Genomic DNA, 16,982 nt, shown 5'->3' with positions numbered 1-16,982 from the left:
ATTTGACAGCTTTTCTGTATGTAATATTTCAAGAATTTAACTGAAAGACAGCTTTGCAACATCTCAAGAGCCCTGAGATGACCCAAAGATCTACTCTCTTCCCCAAAAGAAATATTTTTGAACTAAATTAGACCAATACAATATACTTGATATTAGATCAGGAAATACATGAAGCTATGCTGGCTGGGTCGGGTAACAAGATTAAAACTTCCATGATAATGGGTGGTTCTTGTTCATGGGCATACGGCTCCCAGCAAAATTAGTGTATTCTTTCTTTGAACAGAAAGGGCAATCATAGTTATTGGTCAAGAAAATGCTTTAGGTAATCATTAGCTTTAAAAATCTCAAAGTTGTTAAGATATAATAAATGAATGTAACTACGATGAAGAATTTGGATGAAGCTTTTTAGTAATAATTATAAATATGGTAATAATAAAAGTCCAGTCACTCAAGAGGAGACAGACAGTGCTTTCTATTGGAGGAAGGAGCCAGTCCTGTTTCTCCCTGTAAGGGCAGAGATGCCTAGGAAACCAGCTTTTCTAGGCTGCGAAAGGAGTTGGAGCAGTAAAAAAAAAAAAAAAGAGTTAAAACCTCTGTTGGAAGACCCACATGGCTCAGGTGACTAGCTAGACTGAAAGAAGGTGAGTGAATTGAAAGTCGGCTATGGCTATCTGGGAAAGGGAGCACCTGGCTGGCTCTGGTGTGGTTCCAGCAGATATAAAATTTCCAAACCCCGGAGCCTCAGTGGAATCTCTACAAGGCCCACTTGAATTGTCCTCCTAAGAGGACAAGAAAGCCCTTTTCTGCACCAGACATCTGTCATCTGTCGGGTGAATTTTTCCCCAGGGGACCAGTCCGAGGTCAGGCCTGCCTTTAGGGGCAGAAGAAGTAGCTGATCACTACTTGGGCAAAATATTTGCTTCAGGGACTTTCTGAGGGTGAAAGCCACAACTTGGACTGACTGGTGTGTGAATGTGAGTGTGAGAGCCTGGTGAAGCCAAGCTACCGTGTGTTGTCCTGTGTCTCTGTTAACTGTGAGGAGATTGTGCCATCTGGCTGCAAACATGGGAAGTCGTTCCTGTAAACCTGCTTCCTTAGAATGTGTGCTAATGGAAATTAAGAAGGGGATACATGAGTGATCTCTCAGGGAACGCATAATTAAAGGGACTAGGGGAGCAGTTCCTCAGACTCAGAATCTAAATAAGGCCTTCAATATTCAGCAAGGCAATGAAGGGTTTTCTGAATTTACCAAGACTAAAAAATCAAATGAGAACTTACTCTTGGCCAGACCCTTAGGAACTGTTGGGCCAATGCACCCAATGTTATAGGATATAGACTTTATGAAATTGGTGTGGAAGTGACAGTTGGACACTCTGAGGTTCGAGCGGGAGCCTTTGTTTAATGCAGCACTGCTGGTTCAGGGGACCCTAAGATCCAGATCCTGAACAACCTTGACAATGAGATTTTATATATATATACACTAGAGGCCTGGTGCACAAAAATTTGTGCACTCAGGGGGGTTCTTCAGCCCGGCCTGTGCCCTCTTGTAGTCTGGGACCTCGGGGATGACCACCTGCTGGCTTAGGCCCGCTCCTCGGGGGATTGGGCCTAAGCTGGCAGTCAGACATCCCTCTGGCAGCCCAGGAGCCCTCGGGGGATGTCCACTTGCCAGCGGGGAGCAGGCCTAAGCTGCAGTCAGACATCCTTAGTGCTGCTGAGGAGGTGGCAGAGGCTCCCACCACTACCGCTATACTGGCAGCCGTCAGCCTGGCTTGTGGCTGAGCAGAGCTTCCTCTGTGGGAGTGCACTGACCAGCAGGGGCCAGCTCCTGCATTGAGCATCTTCCCCCTGGTGGTCAGTGTATGTCATAGAGACCAGTCATTCCCAGTCGTTCTGCTGTTAGGGTCAATTTGCATATTACCTTTTTATTATATAAGAGGAGTGCCTGGCCAGCCTGGGTGAGGGGCTGAGGGCCGTTTTCAGACTGGCCACAGCACCTTCAGTGTGTGGGTCCCCAATGGGATGCCTGGCCAGCCAGGGTGAGGGACTGAGGGCCATTTTCAGGCTGGCAACACCCCCTTCAGGGTGGGGGGTCCTGCTGGGGTGCCTGGCCACTCTGGGTGAGTGGCTGATGGCAGTTTTCAGGCTGGCCACAGCCTCTTCAGGGTGGGGATCCCCACTGGGGTGCCTGGCCATCCTGAGTGAGGGGCTGAGGGCCGTTTGCAGGCTCGCCACAGCCCCTTCAGGGTGGGGGGTCCTGCTGGGGTGCCTGGCCAGTCTGGGTGAGGGGCTGATGGCTGTTTACAGGCTGGACAAGCCCCCCAGGGGGGACCCTCACCCCATGAGGGTGTGGCCAGCCTGGGTGAGGGGCTGATGGCTGTTTGCAGGCTGGCCATGGCCCCCAGCCACCCAAGCTCCCAATGGAGGCTGGCTGGAAGCAGGTATCTGGGATTTATTTGTCTTCTATAATTGAAACTTTGTTGCCATGAGCAGAGGCCACAGCCAGCTCAGGGCAGGCGGGAAGCTTCACTTCCTCCATCACCAGGGCAACCAAGCCTCCTGCTTGCTCCAGGTCCGTGGCTGCTGGCCGCCATCTTGGTTGGGTTAATTTGCAGATAGTCGCTCTGATTGGCTGGTGGGCGTGGCTTGGACATAGCAAAGGTATGGTCAATTAGCATCTTTGTCTTTTATTAGTGTAAATTGAAAGGGTTAAATAAAATAAAACGGGGCAGAAAAAGACATGTTGTGCTTAGCAGATATCTTGCAGAGAGCTTGCAGCCTTGAACACAGCATAGCTCAGATAACCAGAAGACACCTGGCTTGGGAGGAACCAAGGATGGACCAGACCTTTACATCAGCAGAGCAGCTTGCAGCCAGCAAAAATCAATAAAAACCTATCTCTCCCTGCTCTCTTCGCCGACGACCCCTCGGTCTCAGCCCACCTGCACCCAGTTTGGTCAGATTTGCCTGACATCTCAAGAAAACTGCAAAGGTAGAGAACTGGAAGGATAGAAGTGCAGAAAAGCTGTTAAAAAGAAGCTCAGAATATCTACGTACATAAAAATAAGAAAGGCAAAAAGAGAAAACTAACATAATATTACACGTTTTAATTTGCCAGCTTTTAGTTTTTATCAAAGAAGGTCTCTTGTACTTTGTTAAAGTATATTTTCTTAAAAGCAAAAGTGCATTTAAAGTGCATTCGTAAATGTTAATCTGAGAAATGCCAACTGATAATATTTTGGTAATCATTGAAAAATTAACATTTCTAAAAGTGAAGAATTCTAACACATTTCAAGGAAGAAAAAAAAAGAGAAGGCCAGTACAAGTTGCTGATGGTATGCCAGAAAGAAAGAATATTAAAGTAGAAATACTTAATGGAAAGACTGAGGCATGGTTATGCATTTTTGAAGGACATAAAAGGAAGGTTTGAAGGCTAATGTGGAAGTGTGAAATTTGTGAAGGTTATATATGTAATAAGAAGAAAAAGAGAAATGTTACAAGGAAATTATTAAAAGAGACAGGCCAGTAATCCAGGACAAGCAGAACAGGGAAACTGAGATGTTTAAACAGCAATTTGCAACCATCTAGAAATCTCTGTCTTCCCTAAACCAAGGACACTTAAAAGTCAATGATTTGCATTTTGCCTCCCTAAACAGAGGGTCAGTAACTTATGGCAAAGTGATCAGAGAGACTTTTAGAAGAAATCCAATTAGTGTCATTTGCTGTCCACACCCAAGGACAAATAAAGTTAGGAAATAAGCCTTATTTTGGTCAGTTCTTTTCTAGTAAATTAATTATATTAATCAGGTATTTAATAAAAAAGGACCATCTTCCAATCATAGGAACTGAAGTTTGTTGGCCTATGTTCCTGTCTAACACACTTTAATATTTAATCTTTTGGAAAAATCAAGTTTGACAATCCTTCAAGGGTTTGAATTTTAAGAAACTTTCTCTTAATCTAAAATTAGCTTTAAATCATCTCAATAGGCTCTGAAATGCCTCAAATGTTTGCTTTCTTTCTCATAAAGTAAAATTTTATACTAACGGTAAATAGGAACAGTTATAACTGTTATAACTAATGGTTATTAATTATCTCTCTCTATAAAAGCCTAAGCAACCATCGCAACCAAATGGACGACCAAACAGCCTGCATGGGGTGACCAGGCCGGCAGGGTGTTAGTGAGGGACACCCAAACTACTGAGCAGCAGGTTGCAAAGATGGCGGCACCCACAGCCAATAAAGAGGGAATATGCTAATTGACTGCCACGCCCTCAAAGATGATGGCACACATAACCACAAGATGGGGGCGCCCAGTCCCCTCAGCCCTGCAAGGGACTCCACGCACCTGCCTCCAGAGTCCCCCAGTGCCCTCAGCCCCCCAGCCACCCAGGGCCGGCCCGAGGTGCAGGCTGCTGCCTAGCCACAAAGGGCCGCCCGAGGCTCATACAACCAGGGCCTGCCGAAACGTGCGCTGCCAGCAGTGGCAGCAGCAGAGGTGTGGATGGCACCTACCCCTGATTGCCGGGTTGCCTCCCACCCCTGAGGGGCTCCCGGACTGTGAGATGGGGCAGGCTGGGCTGAGAGACTCCCCATCCAGTGCATGAATTTTCATGCCCCGGGCCTCTAGTGTATACATATAAAAGCCTAAGTGACCATATGACCGGTCAACCGAACGACTGGTCAACTGGTTGCTATGACGTGCACTGACCACCAGGGGGCAGACACTCAACCCAGAAGCTGTCCCCTGGTGGTCAGTGTGCTCCCACAGCCAACCTCCCGTGGCCTGCCGACCTCCCGCGGTCCCTCCCCTCAGACAGCTGGCCCCGATTGGGACTGGGTGAGAAGGCCCCCATTGCCGACCCGGCCGAGGGACCCCACCGCTGCATGATTTCGTGCCCTGGGCCTCTAGTAATATTACAGAATGTTGGGTTTCACAGAAAGGACAACATTCCATGTCATTTACATGATAATGGAATCCATAACCGTGCCATTTTAAATTTCTTCTTGTCATTTGGAGACGGTTACTGCTTTATTATAATGCCTTTGGAACATATTACATCTTTTGAAGAGTCCATAGGAAGGACTGGCAAGGAAAATCAGAAAATCTTAAAGCAGGTCAGTGTATTTTTCTGCTTATATGATCCCTCCGTAATTTGGCAATTCTTAATAAATGATTCATGGCAATACATTTCTTTGCATAAATTCAGTAAGACCGGTTTCCAATGGTGGTTTAGTTGACCGAAAACTTTGACTGAGTGTCATGTTTTAAAGAGACCTGTCTGGATTCTAAAGACTTGAAGCCAGAAAAAGTCAACAGAAAAATCGATGGGCCGGGAGCCCGAGCGGCGGCTGCGCAGTCCCTCTGGGGAGGGCGTCGGGGGCGTCAGTCCGGGCGCTGGGGCCTCACCTGGAAGGACTGTGGGTGCTGCGGCCGCGGTCGGTGGTCAGCGGGCAGCGATGCCCGCCCAGACCTCAGGCCACTGAAACTCACCAGTAATCCCGACCCTTCCAGCAGCCCCAGGATTTCGAAAGAACTGGAAGAAAATGCTCAAATCGCTAACACTGAGAGCTTAATGTGTGCCAGACACGGATCTGCATTCATTTGCATAAATTAAATCATTTAATTTTTTTTTTTAAAATATATTTTATTGATTTTTTACAGAGAGGAAGGGAGAGAGATAGAGAGTTAGAAACATCGATGAGAGAGAAACATCGATCAGCTGCCTCCTGCACATCTCCTACTGGGGATATGCCCGCAACCCAGGTACATGCCCTTGACCGGAATCGAACCTGGGACCCTTCAGTCCGCAGGCCGACGCTCTATCCACTGAGCCAAACCGGTTTCGGCAAATCATTTAATTTTTATAAACCCCTGTGACCTAGGTAAAAATAAAAAGACTTCCAGCCAATACAGTGCCATAAAGAAAGCTTGATATTTTGCTCAGTAGCCCTAAAAATGGCTGGTGCTGGAGCGTCAGGCCCATACCCTGCCATCGCTGTCAGTTGGCCTGAGTGGAAGGGGAGGGACGAGGGCGCCTCTGCGTCCCTGCAGAACCCCCCCCACCCCCCACCCCCCCACACACACATACACTCTAGGCTGCGATCAGGAGGAGGGCTGCTGAAATGAGCCTTGAAGACTAGGGCATGGGCTCGGGTAGAGCCACTGAAGATGAGGAATCACCTAACCCAGCAGTAACTGCAGGCAGGCCTGAGGGCAGCTGGATGGCATGGCTTCCCTGCCCTATGGGGCCCATTGAGACTCAATCATGAAATTCCGGCAAAGGTGGTCAGTTACCATTCCTGTTGTATTTATGCAAGCAATCAGGCCAAATTGAATGCAAGAAATAAGTTAGTCTTATTTGGCTGTTTTAATAAAAGGGTGAATTTAAGGAGAAAAATTCTATTTGAATAGAAGTAATTAGAACTGAAATGTTTTCTTTCCCTTCCACCAGACCATTGGTTGTAACTCTTGCAGTTCTAATTGCTCAATAATACTAAATTTTATAACACAGTCTGTCACCGCCAGGCTACAAGCCCACCTCCTTCTGCGCCCAGGCCTTATCGTCCCTCTGACAGACAGGAGGATCTCTTGGCTCTGAAAGAAAACTCCACCCCTCTTCAGCATGGAGTAGCCAGAGGAGCCCACTGATGTCCGTTTTCCCTGAAAGAACTCAGAGCCAGGGTCCTTGAAGGGATGGTTAGGCAGTTAGACAGACATGAGCAGAGCGAGGACGATGGTCCAACTGGAGTAGAAATAGATGGGACCCTGAGACGTGCTTCTCACCACTCCCACTGCTCTGAAGCCGGAAATGAAGAAACCTGTGCACATTCCCTGTCCCTTCCTCTAAGAAAGCCAACAGGCTTAGAACAGCTAATAGAGATAGAACCAGTAAGCCCTGAAGCCGCAGATGTTACTCCAGAGCAGGTCTCTGGACTGCCAGCACAATCCTTAGGTAATAAAGATGGAAATATCCTGAGTTGCTGAACACCCTACTCCCTCGCTCTGAGCCTTCTATTAAATCCCTAAGGCTGAGAATCAGCTTGAGGATCAAGGAGGAGGGGAGAATTATGGAGAAAATGAGACATTTTCAAGGGGGTTAGGAATCTGAATCCATACTAGTAATTTAATGCACATTCTTGCTAATCTATGGTCTAGTCCAGTGATGGCGAACCTATGACACGCGTGTCAGAGGTGACACGCGAACTCATATTTTTGGTTGATTTTTCTTTGTTAAATGGCATTTAAATATATAAAATAAATATCAAAAATATAAATCTTTGCTTTACTATGGTTGCAAATATCAAAAAATTTCTATATGTGACACGGCACCAGAGTTAAATTAGGATTTTTCAAAATGCTGACACACTGAGCTCAAAAGGTTCACCATCACTGGTCCAATCACTGGCCCTTCTTGAATTATCTGGTCCTGCAAGACATGTTTACCTAAGGACTACCCCCGTTTTAGAGAGGCCATGAACCATGAACAATACACAACCCCCAGATGGAGTTATGAGTGCTGGCGCCAGGCCAGGCGTTGAGATGTGGTCTCACTGCCCTCAGCCCAGCACATGAGGCTTTTTGCAGAGCCCGCCTAAGGTCTGGAAGTCCCAGCCCATATTTGGAAGACAAAGAAACCTAAGGGTATAAAGGGAAAGCTTCCTCCATATTGACTTGCTCAGGATTTGGAGAGAAACAGCGTCCCCTTAGGCCTATACTGGTACATGTGAAACATCTGAAAATAAATGTTTTTTCCATGGTACCCTTGTGGGTTGCCTTGTAAATTCTATAACAATTTCACCCAGGACCAGGCGCTGGCCCGCCCCCCTCACTCTGACAGCACATCATCTGAGGAGTCCCAGGGGAGAGATCCATGTCTCTCTCTCTCCCTCCCTCTCTAAAAAAGAAAATCAATAATAAAGAAAAAAAATGTTTAGACTAGGCAAATGGACCGAGACAGGAAGTTGAATAGCAGCAGCTGGGAGAGGGGAGATACTGATGACTGGGTACACATTTCTGTTTGGAGTGATGCAATGATTTGGGACTAGATGGTGGTGATGGTTGCACAATAGTGTGACTGCAGTGAATATCACTGAATTGCACTCATAAATCGTTAAACTATCATATTTTATGTGATTTATATTTTACTCCGATTTTTAAAAACAGTTGCAAGGACCAGCTCCTGAGACAGGATGGGGCTGCCTTCCTTTGGCGGAAGAGGGAGGAGTTGGGCTGGGCCTGTGGTTTCTGCTGCCCACCAGGAGGAATTCGTAGATTTCAAGTTCAGAAGGGAACCCACCTGCACTAAGTGGGGGAGTGTAGACAGATCACAGCTGCCACTGGGGAGGCGAGGCGGGGAGAGCAGGCCAGTAGCCTCTGTCGGGGACTTCGCATTCTGTTCTCCATGGCCAGGCCTTCCTTTACGGGATTGGAACCCTCGGGGAACCTGTCCTGGGAAGGCCTCTCTGGCGGCGCTGTGTCCCGGGAAGGATGTGTGATGCAGCTCATTTAAGGCGACAGCTGGGCCCCGGGAACCAGGAGCTGCCGCTCTTCACAGGCTTCATTTCACCCAGGACCAGGCGCTGGACCGCCCCCCTCGCCTGCCCGCACGTGGTCTGAGGAGTCCCAGGTGAGTGTGGGTTTGCAGGATAAACATGCTGATTCCTGCCCCCTCCCCGCTGGCCCAGAGGAACCCAGGGCTGTGAGGTCTGAGGTCCTCCTCTCGGGTTGTGATCAGTTTAGACTCCCTGATCCTGAGGGTAGATGGGCTGGAGCCCTGAGAGCCCGCAGCCCCTGGCTGGCTGCCCTCGCTGTCCAGGGCTGTGCTGTGGTTCTGCCATGGGGAGGTGGTTGCTTGGATCCTCTAGTGGGGGAGGTGGAAGGACGGGGTAGGGCTGGCGGGGAGGAACACCACCCACACTGCCCGCTGTTCCCACCGCTAGGCCAGGGAAACACTGGACCATGTGCATCAGGGTGGCCGGCTGGTGCCCTGAGCTGTCCCTGCCATGCATACCCCCAGCAGGAGCCTTCTCTCCTCTGAGCCCTCACGCCAGATCTGAGCTGACCTGGTGAGCTTTGGTGTCTCAGACCTGGGCTTGAGTCCTCGCTCTGAGGGCCTGGGGCATGTGACCCCTCTTTGAGCCCTGGCGAGGTAGGACATGGGCCAGCATGGCCAGCTTCTGAACGGATGGGGAGGGACGAGAATGAGAGACCAAGGCCCTGTGGGCGTGGGCCGGCATCATGGTGGAGACCCTCCAGGCACCGAACTCAGCTAGACAGGGGTAGGGGAGAGCAACTAGAAAAGGCCTCAGCCCAATTTTATTAAATGGCCCAATGGGAGCACCGAGTCGACGTGTCAGGAAACAGCTGAGCCCATAGCACGCAGCCAATGAGGAACAGGAGGACGGCCAATTAAGTGGACTGTGTTTCTGCCCCAGGTGAGCCTGTGCAATGGGCGGACACCCGCTTTCCAGAGCGCAGTCAGGTCTCACTTTCACCGCACTTCTGTCTCCGAGTCTCTATTTGAGTTCGGACAGGTGAGCCTGTCTCACAGTGACTGTCCCAACCGGGGGGTGTCCACAGTGCCCACCGCCAGGGCCATGTGAGGTCAGGATGGGGGAGCCCTCGGTGCAGGCGGTGCCCTCTCCCAAACCTTGCTGAGGTGGCCATGGCCCTGCATCTGAGCTCTGCCTGCCGCTACCCTCCGGACTCTGCCAGAGCCAGGAGGCAGCACCCCTGGCCATGCCGGTGGGCACCCAAGGCCCAACCCTGTACCCTCTGCTCTGAGCCCAGCGGGATGCACTGCTGTCTCTGCCTGGGATCCAGCTGGAGGTGATACCGTTTCTTCCCCAGGCCATTCTCTTTAAACAGAGCCCGCTCCCCTTACCCTTAGGGCATGGCCGAAGCTGAGTCCATTGTACTGGTCCAGAGGTAACTGCTCATGGGGCCGGAGGCCGCACTCAGGGCCAGCAGCCTGAGCTCTGCCCTGGCGCTGACGCCTCTCTGACCCTCTTTCCTCCGCTTAAATGAGGGGGGCACCCCACTTCCTGAGCCGGACACTTACAGAGACTGTACGGGCAGCTGAGGTCATGAGGGCAAAGAGGGTTGCCAGAGGGAGAAGCGGCTTTATTCAGGATGAGCTGGGGAAGGAGGTGGGCTCTTGGGACAGGACATTAGAGCCGATGGCTGCGGACATCTGAGCCCCCTCAGAGTCACCAGTGGGGGGCTCAGGGGACGGCCTCAGCGTCGTCCAAGGCGGGCACAGGGCCAGCCTCGTCTTCGGTCACGGTGGGCAGTGCCTGGTAGGTCTGGGTCCAGTACTGCAGGTAGCTGCTCCTCAGGTGCTGCTTCATGGACTGGCCATCCATCTTGTTGTTAATCTCCAGGTAGTTGCCGTTTTCCTGGGTGTAGGGCTCCCATTGGGTGGGCACAGCCATGTGGCCCTGGTTGGGGTCCCTGCAGATGAGGAAAAGGCCGTGTGGGGTCTGAGGGCTCACAGGAGGCTGGAGACCTCCATGCTGACCCGAACCTCCAGGGCCTCATTGTTTCCTGGGCACCGGCTGGGCATGTGCGTGAACTGAGGCCCAGCCAGACTCCCCCCCTTAGTTAAACCCGCAACTAAAGATATTATTCTGTTTATTTCAATGGAGAGTGAAAAGGAGGGAGAGGCAGAGAGAGAGCAACATTGATGTGAGAGCGACATCCCCAACAAGCCCACCAGGGCCGGGGTTTGAGCCTGCAACTGAGGTACGTGCCCTTTACGGGAATCAAACCCGGGACCCTTCAGGACACTGGCCTAGGCTCTATCCACTGAGCCAAACCAGCCAGACCCCTTCCAGTACCTCCTATCCTCACACACAGGGAGTACTGGGGCTCAGGGAGGTTAAGTGTATGTGAGGGGACAGGCATGTGGGCCCAGGTGGCAGGAGGCCTGGCCCAGCCTCACCCCACCTTACCCAGTTCTGGCAAAGTTGGTCCAGTAGGCGATCATGGCCTGGGAGACAGTCCTGTCTTGGGCCCGGTAGCCCAGGGGAGTGGCGAAGGGCCTCCCAAACACGTATTGGATGTCATCGGTGTGGTCGGCGCCCACCCAGCTGGGGTAGAGTAGTTTGCGAGAGGGGTGGGAGAACAGGTAGGTGTAGGTCCGGGCACTCCTGAGGAGGGAGGGACACGGCTCAGGTTGGCAGGGAGCTCACATGGGCTGCCCAGCCCATAGCCGGGCCCAGGAAGGAGGCCATGGGGAGAGCAGGAGGAGCCGGGAAATCCCCAGACTCAGGAGGGACCTGGATCCCAGCACCAGGGAAGGGAAGGCCCAGGGGTGTGGGTTCTGAGATTTCAAGTATATCGACACTTCCCTCCCCAAAGCCTATGGAGGTGTCTTCCTTCCTTTTCTCTGCAATGAATTTGTGATCTTCATCGGATGGTATCGTTTTCTCTCTTCCGTGTCAGCATTCCTAACTTACCATTTGCTTTCACTGGAGGTTTACCAGGTGGCCGCAGGCCAAAGTTGTTGTGAATGTTGGTAACTCCAAACCCACAACAGAGACCAGCATCCCCTTTTCTGTTCCCCTCAGTGTGGGGAGGCGGCAGGCTGTGGGCGCTGCCAGGGAGGCCTGTGGGCTGAGGAGGGCGCTATAAAGGCCCCTGAGCTGGGAGGAGAGGAGGGGCCTTCTCAGTCTCGTCAGGCCTGGGAAAGGCAGAAGGTGCAGACACCGCTGGGATCCCTTCCCGGCTTTCCCGGGCCTCACTGACCCCCTGAGCCGCCCACTGGGATGCCTCGCTGGGCAGGTCCATGACTCAGGCCTTCCCTCCCGGGCCCTCACTTGGCGTTGGCTCTGTGCTGGGCCACATCTATCTTCGCGGGCATCAGGAAGAAGTAGTCAGTCGCAAAGTCCACCACCGTCTTTCTCTTGGCCAGCTGGGAGGAGTCTTGGGTCCAGGACGCCGTGTAGAAGTCAAAGGTGGCATTGGCACCTCTGGGCCCCTTGGCAATGGTGATCCAGCTGACAAACTTGTAGAAGTCCTTCCTGTATGGACCAAGCCAACACTGGATCCTGTACCTGGCCTGTGGGAGGGGACCCATATACAGCCCCACCTCCACCCCCACCCCACCCCAGGGGACTGCAGATGGCCCGCTACACCGGTCGGCCTCCTCCCTCAGTTGATGCTTCATGAAGAGGCCCCCAGATACCACCCTGTGCCCTGCGCCCTACTCACCCTGTAATGGGCAACAGGCCAATGTCGACGGCCGGTACGAATAATCTGACAAGGAAGTGGGCATCCATGTTGTTGGTGCCAGCGATGTAGTCAATGTCGGCCGTGTTGGCGAAAAGGTTGATGGGTTCATCAGGGATAAAGTCTCCATCAATGACAGGGACGAGGGTCAAAATGTCAGCTGCATGGAGAGCAGCGGGTTCTAGCACCTTCCAGAGCCCCCCTGCCAGGCCTCCTGCTTGGGGGGCCCCTGCCTCCTCTGATCCAGACCAGGGTCCTCAGCCTGTCCCCTGACATGGGGCCGGATAATTCTATGTTCTGGGTGGCCTGCGGGTGTGGAGCACCTTCCCTGGCCCCACCTGCTGATGTCAGCACCCCCCAGTGTGGCGACCCAGACTGTGTGCAGACGCCACAGGCTCCCTGGGCCAAACCATCCCGCTGACAGCCACTGGGCCTGAGGCGCGCCTGTGCCGTCCTGGAGTGGGCGTCCCTGTCTCCCTCTCTTCTTGCTTGGCCAGAATCAGGAGGAGGAAGACCAAGAGCAATTGAGGAGCCGCTGGAGTGAGGGCTGGCTTGTGCTGGTTGGTGAGCCAGGCCCTGTGCCAGGTCCGCATTTCCCCCCCTCCCCCCGGAAGCCTGAATGTCCCCTGAAGAGACCGCATGGCTGGCTCAGGAGAGTCAGTGGTCGCCAACCTTTCAGAACTGACAGACCACTAGAGGCGACTGTTGGTACTAGTTCAAAGGAGCTTGGTCTGGTCCCTACAATTTGGTGCAAATGATTTTAGGTGGCATGGTTGGGGGTATGCCCAAATGCGCACCCGCTTCCCAAAGGGGTCAGGACCCAGGGAGGATAAGACAGCAGGATGGCGCCCTCAGCACAGCCAGTGGGGCCACACAGGCATCAGGGCCACGGTGGCATGTCGCTGTCTACAGGTGCCAGTGAGCGGGTGATGGGCCAGGCCGCAGACCCGGCACTTCCTCACTTCTTGGGGAGCATGACCAGCCCCCATGTGGAGCCCTCACTCACACGCCATGCCAAATGGGATGTCCTTATGGGCCAGTGTCAGGGCCTGGGGGTCGGTGGCCTTTAGACACTTGGCCATCCTGGCGGTATCGTCCAGGGGGCAGCCCACCTTCTTGGCGATCTGGGGGTTGGGGGGAGACAGGTAGGTGAGGCCACTGCGGGGCAGATGGCCATGGGCACCGGGACAGGGCATGGACAGGAGGTAACCCTCCCCCATCCCACACCGCAGCACCCCTTTACCTGCTTGGCCCATTGGAGAGGGTCCCTCTGGATGGCCCAGGAGGCCACTGCCGAGCCACTCTGACTGATGGCTCGCCGGATGAGGCCCTTGTTGTAGGGAGAGAGGGTCTGCGACACACAGATGTTCTGTTACCATGGCCTCGCCTCTCCTGCCACACCCAGGCTCAGCCAGAAACTGCAAGACTATCAGCTTCATGCTGTTCCCCACAGCCCCCATTAGCTCCCCCAACACTCTGGGAGGAAGGCCCGCCCTCCAGGGGTCCCAGACCTGCAGAGAGACGCTGGCACCTCCGGCTGATTGCCCAAAGATGGTGATGTTGTCGGGGTCCCCTCCGAAGGCTGCAATGTTCCTCTTCACCCACGCGATGGCCATGTGCTGGTCCCAAAGGCCATAGTTACCTGGGGCGGGTTGGGGAGCTCATCAGGGACTGGGGTGGGGCAGAGTGTCCTCCATGTGAAGGGCCCTGGTCAATCCCCAGGATGGCGCAGGGCGGGTCCCCAGAAACCTGGTTGAATGGGGTGTTGGAGGGGGTGTGGGGCTCAGGTGGGGGACCAGGAGCATGAGGGCCAGGCTGCTCATCTCTCTCCCTGACACTGTCCCTCTTCTCTGTCCCATGGCTCTGTGTCCCCTGAGTCACCACCTCACTGTCTGATCTTCTGTCTCTCCCTGGGTCCCTGTCCACACTCCCTGGTCTCCCTGGAACCCTGTACGTGCTTCCTGGTCTTCTTGGAATCCTGTCCCCACTCCCTGGTCATCCTGGGTCCCTGTCCCTGCTCCCTGGTCATCCTGGATCCCTGTCCCCATTCCCGTGTCGTCCTGGGTCCCTGTCCCCACTCCCTGGTCGTCCTGGGTCCCTGTCCCTGCTCACTGGTTGTACTGGGTCCCTGTCCCCACTCCCTGGTTGTCCTGGGCCCCTGACCCTGCTCACTGGTCATCCTGGGTCCCTGTCCCCACTCCCTAGTCATCCTGGGTCCCTGTCCCCACTCCCTGGTCATCCTGGGTCCCTGTCCCCGCTCCCTGGTCATCCTGGGTCCCTGTCCCTGCTCACTGGTCGTCCTGGGTCCCTGTCCCCACTCCCTGGTTGTCCTGGGTCCCTGTCCCTGCTCACTGGTCATCCTGGGTCCCTGTCCCCACTCCCTAGTCATCCTGGGTCCCTGTCCCCACTCCCTGGTCGTACTGGGTCCCTGTCCCTGCTCCCTGGTCGTCCTGGGTCCCAGTGCCTTCTCACTGGTCTCCCTGGGTCCCTGCCGGGCTGGCTGGCAGCCTCTTCTCTCACTACAGTGCGGATGGGCTCCTGGGTCTCACTGTCCACCCCCAGTTTCCTGCTCTGCCAGTAGAATTCTGGGTCTTTCTGGGAGACTGTCAGGAGTTGTTGGGAGAAAGCGGTGCTGAAGGGTCCCCCAACTGCTCCCTCACCCCTGGCCCAAGGCTCCGGACACACCTGGCAGGTTGGCGTCCCCAGTGCTGAGGAAGCCCAGCGGCCCGAGACGGTAGTTGAAGGTGACCACAATGACATTGCCCCGTGTGGCGATCTCCTCCCCGTCGTGGTGATAGTTATTGAAGAAGCTTTTTTCTTGGGCGGACCCGGAGAAGAAGCCTCCACCGTAAATCCAGATCATGACAGGCAGGTTCTGGGAAACTGGGGCAGGAGAGCAGACCCCGTAACCCCAGCTGCCCCTCCCTATCCCCTCTGGGTGCTTGTTTCAGGGAATTTCAGCTCTGGAGCCCCCACAAGCGAAGGGGCTGGGCAGGGCTGGGCCCATGGCTGCCTGGGCGCTTCATGCAGGTTCAGGGACCTGGAGGGCATGGGGTGGGCGGACGTACCTTCCTTCTGGCCCTGGGGGACCCAGATGTTGAGGTAGAGGCAGTCCTCGGAGCCGTTGGTATTTAACGGGATGAGAGGGGTTTGCAGGCATTGCTGCTTGAAGTCCTTGGCCTTCAGGGTCCCTGTGGGAGGGCAGAGGGGCTGGCGTGAGGATGGTGGCCCTACAAGCCACCCCAGGCACTGGGCCAGCCCGGCACCCACCCACCAACTCCCACCTTGCCAGCCGGGGTGCGGCTGGGGGTTCTCCAGGACCTTGGGCGGGGCAGCGAAGGGGATACCCTTGAAGATGTCCACAGAGCGGCCACCGATGCCGAAGAGGCCCAGCTTCTTGTTGACGCCCTCCACGAAGCCCCCTTCTGTGGGCACCACGCCCAGCTGGGGAGAGGGCCAGGCTCAGGGGGCGCAGGCTGGGTGGGGTGGGGCGCAGGCTGGGTGGGGTGGCCACCCCTGCTGACTCTAGGGGTCCAGGGCAGCTTCCAGGTGGGGGTTCCCTAGTCACGCCCGCCTGTAGCTGTGGGTTCCTGTGGAAGCCCCGCTCCTCGCCCCATGGCAGGGCCCTGAGGAAGGACACCCCGTCGCTGCCCCGAGGCTCCTGAGTGACCCTGGAGGGGCCCCAGCCACTGGCAAGCAGGTGGGTGTCGCCCTCAGGGGGCCGGGCTCCGGGTTGAACTAGACCGAGGTCCAGACTCCTGTCCCGGCGCTGGGGGCTGTGATGGGCAACCTGCTGGCCTGCTCAGGGCCCAGCTCCCTTCTGTGCGGGGCCATGGCCATCCCCGGACAGAGAAACACCCTGAGGGCCCTGGTGGCCAAGGCGGACTCTGCAGATCAGCACTGAGGACGCCAGTGACCCTGGGTGTTGTTTGTGTTTGGCGTCAGTCACCCTGTGTGCCCTGGAGAGCGCCTGTACCAGAACTTATTCGTGGTTCTGACGTTCCAGTTCGCGGGCGTCCTGTATTTGAGCTGCGCCTGCGCCATCATCTGAGCGCGGATGCAGGAGCAGAGGAAGGGCCAGGAAAGTGCCTGCTGGGTGTGGGCTCTCGGGGTTCCTCCTGCCAGCGCCTGACCTGCCTGCCCCCCTTCACCCTCTACCCTCCCTCCCATCCGAGGTGCCCGACCCAGTTCCCAGGCCGGGTTTGGGGAGCAGACAGGGGCCCCTCCTCGCCCGCTGGACTCCCGCTTACCGTTGCTGCGCTCACTACTGCCAAGCAGCAGGCGAGGCCTAAGACAGCCAGCTCCAGGTGCCCCATGGTGCGTGTGCCTGTCTCATGGCCCCTACCTCTGAGCAGGGGTATTTATGGGGCGGGACATCCGGGAGTCATCCGGGAGCCTAGGCTGGCAGCTGCCTGTGGATGGTTCCCTTCCCCTCCCCTCCCTTTGCCTCTTCCTCCTAGCAGGACACCTGGGCCAGGATAGCTGCCGTTTCCAGCAAGGCTCAGGGCCAAGGTCATGCAGGTGTGGGCACACACACACACACACACACACTTAGACACACACACAGACACACACATAGCTACTGTTCCCAGGCGGGGATGGTGCAACTTTGCCAGGCCCTCGGATCCGGGTGGCTGGTGCCCTCAGCCCACCTTGGCCAGTTACTGGGAATGGTCAGGTGGCCCTGGACAGGGGCTACAGGGACTCGGTTGGGTGCACAGTGCCCTGCATTGTGGCTCATTGACAAGG

The 16,982-nt window shown here is 54.8% G+C and overlaps 1 protein-coding gene across 1 annotated transcript; it reads right to left on the bottom strand.

Moving 5' to 3' along the window:
• Positions 1–10,128: 10,128 nt before the first annotated feature.
• On the bottom strand, positions 10,129–16,549 carry LOC308527788 (bile salt-activated lipase-like; the record flags this gene model as incomplete). Its single annotated transcript, XM_081103183.1, is given in 12 exon segments — positions 10,129–10,233; positions 10,235–10,454; positions 10,955–11,152; positions 11,822–12,025; positions 12,216–12,412; positions 13,241–13,357; positions 13,477–13,584; positions 13,745–13,875; positions 14,919–15,116; positions 15,302–15,424; positions 15,518–15,677; positions 16,484–16,549. Coding segments are annotated over 12 exon segments (1,827 nt in total).
• Between the last annotated feature and the right edge of the window lie 433 nt (positions 16,550–16,982).

Source organism: Myotis nattereri (assembly GCF_964212035.1).
Source record: "Myotis nattereri genome assembly, chromosome: 12".
Taxonomy (NCBI): Eukaryota; Metazoa; Chordata; class Mammalia; order Chiroptera; family Vespertilionidae; genus Myotis; species Myotis nattereri.
This window is presented reverse-complemented; position numbering and strand designations above follow the sequence as displayed.